The 5,551-nt window shown below is 41.7% G+C and overlaps 1 protein-coding gene across 1 annotated transcript; it reads right to left on the minus strand.

Moving 5' to 3' along the window:
* Nucleotides 1–4,417: 4,417 nt before the first annotated feature.
* Nucleotides 4,418–5,551, minus strand: LOC107728162 (prolactin-releasing peptide receptor-like). Its single transcript, XM_016538252.1, has one exon. The coding sequence runs from the start codon at nucleotides 5,549–5,551 to the stop codon at nucleotides 4,418–4,420; it is 1,134 nt and encodes a 377-aa protein (XP_016393738.1).

Consider the following 5,551-nt stretch of genomic DNA (forward strand, 5'->3'; position numbering starts at 1 on the left):
AAATAAATGCGGTCATTGCTTTCGGAAGTGGATGCTGCTGTTTGGGAACACAGTCATGTAACAGTTCTGGGAGGCAATTATATACTTTGATGACAGACTTTGCTCGGACATTTCAAAATGACCATAACATTTCAGATGCTGAGGAACGAGATTGGTCCACTGGTTAGGTTTTGACGTCCCATAGCACAGTCACATTACTTTTTTGATGCGCATGGAGGAATTTACTCGGCAAATGCGTTTCCATCTCCTTTTATTCGCATTAACCCTTTTTCGCACAAGCCAAAAACCACCTCAAGCGAGCGTAAAAAATATTTTGCGAATTAAGGGATTTTAATTTGAAATTTGCCTTTTTCATCACTCGTTTCTGATGCGATACTTCAAAATGTGCATAAAAATAGGCTGATGGAAACATAGCTATTGTATCACCTGACTGCTGTTACATCAAGCCGAAACACTCAAAATGCTAGTGGCTTCAGCAGTAAAACATCACTCGTTTCTGATGCGATACTTCAAAATGTGCATAAAAATAGGCTGATGGAAACATAGTTATTGTATCACCTGACTGCTGTTACATCAAGCCGAAACACTCAAAATGCTAGTGGCTTCAGCAGTAAAAAGTAGTTTAGTAGTTTAAATGTAGTTTCAAATTAATAATTCCAGTAATTTACAATTGGTATTGTTTTAAAAAATGCACAATTGATCTAAAAATAAAAGAAAGACATTTAATACAGGGTAACATACAGTGAAGCTAGCACAGAGTTGGATAACTAATGTCTACTTTTATGCAAGAAAACACTGGGTTGGGAAACACTGATATAGACTGCTTTACATCTTAAAAAAGTTTTTTTTTAAATAATTTCATACAAAATATTTTAAACCCCCAAGTCAAAATGTTATTCATCAGTTTTTATCATGTAACAAATCAAATTATTTTTTAATCTATTCCACACTTCTTAATTGCATTTTACCTCCTCTGCTGAACTAATGCATTCAAATGCCTCATGCTGCCTTTCATTTATACACATGGTGATGCTTGTTCTCTCAATTAATTTGCAATAAATTAACCCATTTATGAGTTAAATTAAAAAAAAAGACACCATTCCTGATCTGCACACAAAGGCTGAGCTCTTTTGATCTCTGAGCTTCGTTTTTCTGAGGTCTTGCTGAACAAAGCTTGTTTGTTTCTTTGAGAACCACTTTAAGGTCCTTGTTAAGTCAAGAGGACAGATAGCACAAATCTAAAACCTGATACATTTTTGTTTGAAATAAGGACATGGAATTTCACTCCTTGAATCCTTTTTCTCCTCACTAGCCTAGCTGATTTCTTTCCAATTGAATCTTAAACAGCCAGATGTGTTTGACATTGGGACCACTAACAACAGCTGCTCTTTATGAAGCCTTCTGGTGCAGGCCTTGAAAATGTGTTTGTTTCCACCACATGATAACATCTTTTACATATTCCTTTGCAAAGCTGCTCTAAGCTTAATGACAACATTAGACCCACACTCTCACTTCACTGATTTTCCTAATACATTCTGTAGGAAAGCAAAATAGTATTTTTTGCTGGATAAAAGGGTTGGCCAATGATGTTGATGTACCTCATGCTACATTTAGCAGATACTGATATGTCATGCCTGAGTACTGGCATGGAAAAGAACAGTCAGAAATGACATACCTTTAATATCTAATTTGTTTCTTTGAGTCAAAACTGAGATTAAATGGAGAAGAGTTAGAAATTCTCCTCTTTTAGAAGAAATCTCAACAATGTTGCAAACTGTTCTCCGATTTTCCAAAGACACCCAAGTGTGAAATGTCAGCTGTGACTATATGCTTACTCATGATTCTCAACAAGGGGTAACAAACTGTTGCTGCCTCTCACTGTTTCAACAAGGTTCTGGGTCTATTTGTCATTGATTATGAATCATGGCTATTAGCATTGTTCTACTGTGCTCCCTATGCAAAGGGACCCATTGTATGAAATTAGGTGGTCCAGACATGTTGACTGCAGGGAATACACAAGTTCTTATTAGGTAACCCTTGGGTATCATCGGCTAGGTCCAGTTTTTTCCCTGCGTGCACTGGGCATCTTTCTCTTGGTGGCTCTGTGCTGGGCTAGCAATCAGCGTTGGTGGCTAGATTTGATAATTAGCATGCAGAGCCATTCGCAGGCATATCTTGCCTGACATAATTGTACCAACTTCTGCTTCATCCTCTACCCACTGTGACTGTGTATGTATTCACAAAATTGTTGGTGCCTGCGTTCATACGAGAAACCGATTATCTGTTGACAAATTGATTCATGTGACTTTTGTTACTTGCTTGTAACAGTGTGTAAACGTCTTTGTGTGTTGGGACACATATGATCATGTTAGATAAGCTTTCTAATAAACGACAAGACTCTTTCAAACACTGGTGAAAGTGTTGCATTTTACTCAAACATTTACAAGGTAACACAATTGCAAAAGGTCGCCCGTATTGACAGCAGATGTTATATATGTGATTGTATTCACACAGGTCATAACCACATTGTTGTAGCATAAAATCAGCGAGCCAGCCAAAAAACTACAGGACTATATGCATTCTTGTGTGTGTGTATGTGTGTGTGTGTGTGTATGTGGGAAACTGTTGCTGTTGTAATTCATGCCTAAAGCTGAGTGCACCCTGTGAGATTTTACCCTGATTTTTAAAAACATTTTAGGGGTCATTCTTTTATTTTTTATTGTTGGTCACAGGTGGATTAGTATGACGTTCCAATTTACTAAGATTTGAGATTAATCTTAGCTTCCAGTGAAGATCTGTCAGTGTTAGAAATAATTGCTCCTACAGTGGCAGTCTAATTAAGAATTTATTGGGAACAGCCATTGATGACTGATGTGTATGATTCAGATAAATATCTGTCAGTTAAAAAAACTTTAACTATATTATATGCAAAATAAATGTAACATTACTTATTTGATGTTACTTTCCCATATGATAATACTACAAAACCTCTAATTTTCTCTAAAGAATGAGCAGTCTATGACCTCTTTGTCCAGCCACAACTAACATACTACAGAAAATCCTTTTTTTTACCCCCTGGCAAAACATTTCCACATTACTGCAAGAAGATGCTTGGGTTTGTGCAGTTTAACTCCAATTCAATCACATACAAATTAAAATGTAGGTGTTGACAAGGATGAGGACTGAAGATATTTGATGTTGCATAGTCTCATTGGATTTTTCCTCAAGTTCTCACTAGGGTCACAAATTGTGCACCCAGCTTAACATGATTAGTATGGCTTTGTCTCTGTCACACGGACACTCACACTGACATTCTACCATTGATTTCCATAAATCTTTTGGGTCATATACACTTGTTTATTCATCTGAGAAATGGTTGACTTGATGATTTATGTAGTGTAGTGTGAATGCATTGTAGATCATCTAATTAAGTCTATCTCACACCTCCAGAGAGCTGTCAAAATGAGACATCAATTCTCACAGCTCTCCAGAGAAACGGCATAACCACATAATAGCAAAACACCTGGCACTTGCTCCTGTGAAAATACCATTACTTTAGCTCTTTCCACTTATAAAAGGTCAGGCTCACTCTCTTGAACATTGTATGGAAGTATGCCTATCTTCAGAAATGTAGGAGTGATCCAGTGCGAGCTACCTCATGTGTGTCTTCAAGCAGAGCATGCAGTCCATTATCAGAGGCGAAAGGCTGTCATTTGAGTGAACTCCAATTGCTGGAGCCCTCTTGAGAGTGTCTGAACTTGAGAGTGAGAGGTTCTGAAGGCAGGCTTCACAGCATCAGATGAGCAGTGATCCTTAGAGGCTTGTGAGGCTGAGAGGGTTTATAAGCGGTTCTGCATCATTTGTTTTTCCGGTATGGGTGACAGCTAAAGAAACAGCATTAACCACTAATCGTATAAGTAAAGATACAACAGGGTCAGAGGTGATGGGAAAGAGGTACCTCAGCCAAAACATTTGATATTTCCCTGGCTACTTGGTAATAGTGGAGAGAAAGAGAAAGAAGGGTGTGAAAAAGAGCTGTCAACATCTAGTTGTGGTTTGCTGATATTCCCCTTGACCGTGGTGGGTTCAAGGACAGGGTATTCCCAAACAGATTTATTCCTTCTGTAAAAGCTGCACTGCAAATTTGTGTTTAGTATCAGGGATTTTCATTCAAGGTCAAAGAGATGTATGAGGGAATCTTGAGGCTGGATCACTAATGTCCACAGAAACATCAAAACAAAGCTGAGAGCCTGAGTATTCTCTTCAGTCCTCATGAAAGAAAAGCCTACCAACAAAAAAAGCCTTCGTTCTCATATAAGAACATTGAATACTGGCTGGAATACCACTCCAGTGCTGCGAACCCCCTTAATGTCTGAGTGCTCCTTCTGATTAGTCTGTGCTGATGTGCCACGGATCTTCAGAGGCAGCTGTCGGGGACGGGGCTCTCAGGTGATTGGCTGTCCTTCACTGCTACTTCAGAGATGAGCGTCAAGCAGGTGGCAGGGTTGCGGGAGGCACAGCGAGATAGTAGCTCCTGTCCACTCCGTCTGCAAGGGCACAGGTAACCACGCAGGTGCATGCGGACCTTGCTGTGCAGCGAGGCATAGATGAAGGGGTTGTAGCAGGCTGAGCTCATGGCTATCAGGTGGCAACTGACCTGCAGCACGTTGACATAGCGCTTGTCAATGATCTGGAAGTCCGAGTCTAGATCCAGAAGGAGATTGAGGACTTGCAGCGGGAGCCAACAGAGGGCAAAGGCGAGGACAGAGGCCACCAGAAGGGAGAAAGTCTTGCGCCGCTGTTTGCTCCATCGCTGCTGGCTATGGGACGGCTCTCCAGGCAACGTGTGTTTGCGGAGGTGCACGCTGATGGCACAGTAGGAGATGCTTACAGACAGCAGGGGAATCATGTAGGATGCCAGCAAGAAGAAGCAGGAGTAGAGTAGGCGCTGTCGTTCGGTTCCCAGCCAGAACTCCTCGCATACTACCAACTCCATGCCACTGGGTCGTAGGTCCACGTAGCGTGTGTGGAGGGAAGGGGGAGCAGCGAGGGCCAACGAAACTGCCCAGACGCCCAATGCCACTGCGCCACAGCCCCACACCGAGATACGCCTCCGTACTGGGTATGCCACCACCACATAACGGTCCATGGCGATGGCGGTGAGAGACAATACAGAGGTGAAGACCGTTGCACCTTGTAACAGAGGAATAAGGTGGCACATTGGACGGCCGAATGTCCAACCACGTGCATCAAAAGCATACGATGCTGTCAATGGCACACAGCTCAGACACATCAGCAAGTCCCCAGCTGCCAGGTTGCCAATAAAGAAATTAGTGGCATTGTGGAGCTTCTTATCCATCAGAATGCAGGCAAGAAGGAAACTGTTCCCGACACCAGCCACAACAACAACCAAGGCGTAGAGTGGAATAAACAGAGGTTTGAAGCGGAAAAGCAGCTGGGTTCCTGAAAATTTATCCAGGAGGTCTGTCCGATTTGAAGCTCCGAGGGTTGTGTTAAAGCCCGCCAAAACTTGTTCCAGAAGAGGATCCAT

This window comes from Sinocyclocheilus rhinocerous, unplaced genomic scaffold (assembly GCF_001515625.1).
Source record: "Sinocyclocheilus rhinocerous isolate Xijiao unplaced genomic scaffold, SAMN03320098_v1.1 scaffold2834, whole genome shotgun sequence".
In the NCBI taxonomy this organism is placed as follows: Eukaryota; Metazoa; Chordata; class Actinopteri; order Cypriniformes; family Cyprinidae; genus Sinocyclocheilus; species Sinocyclocheilus rhinocerous.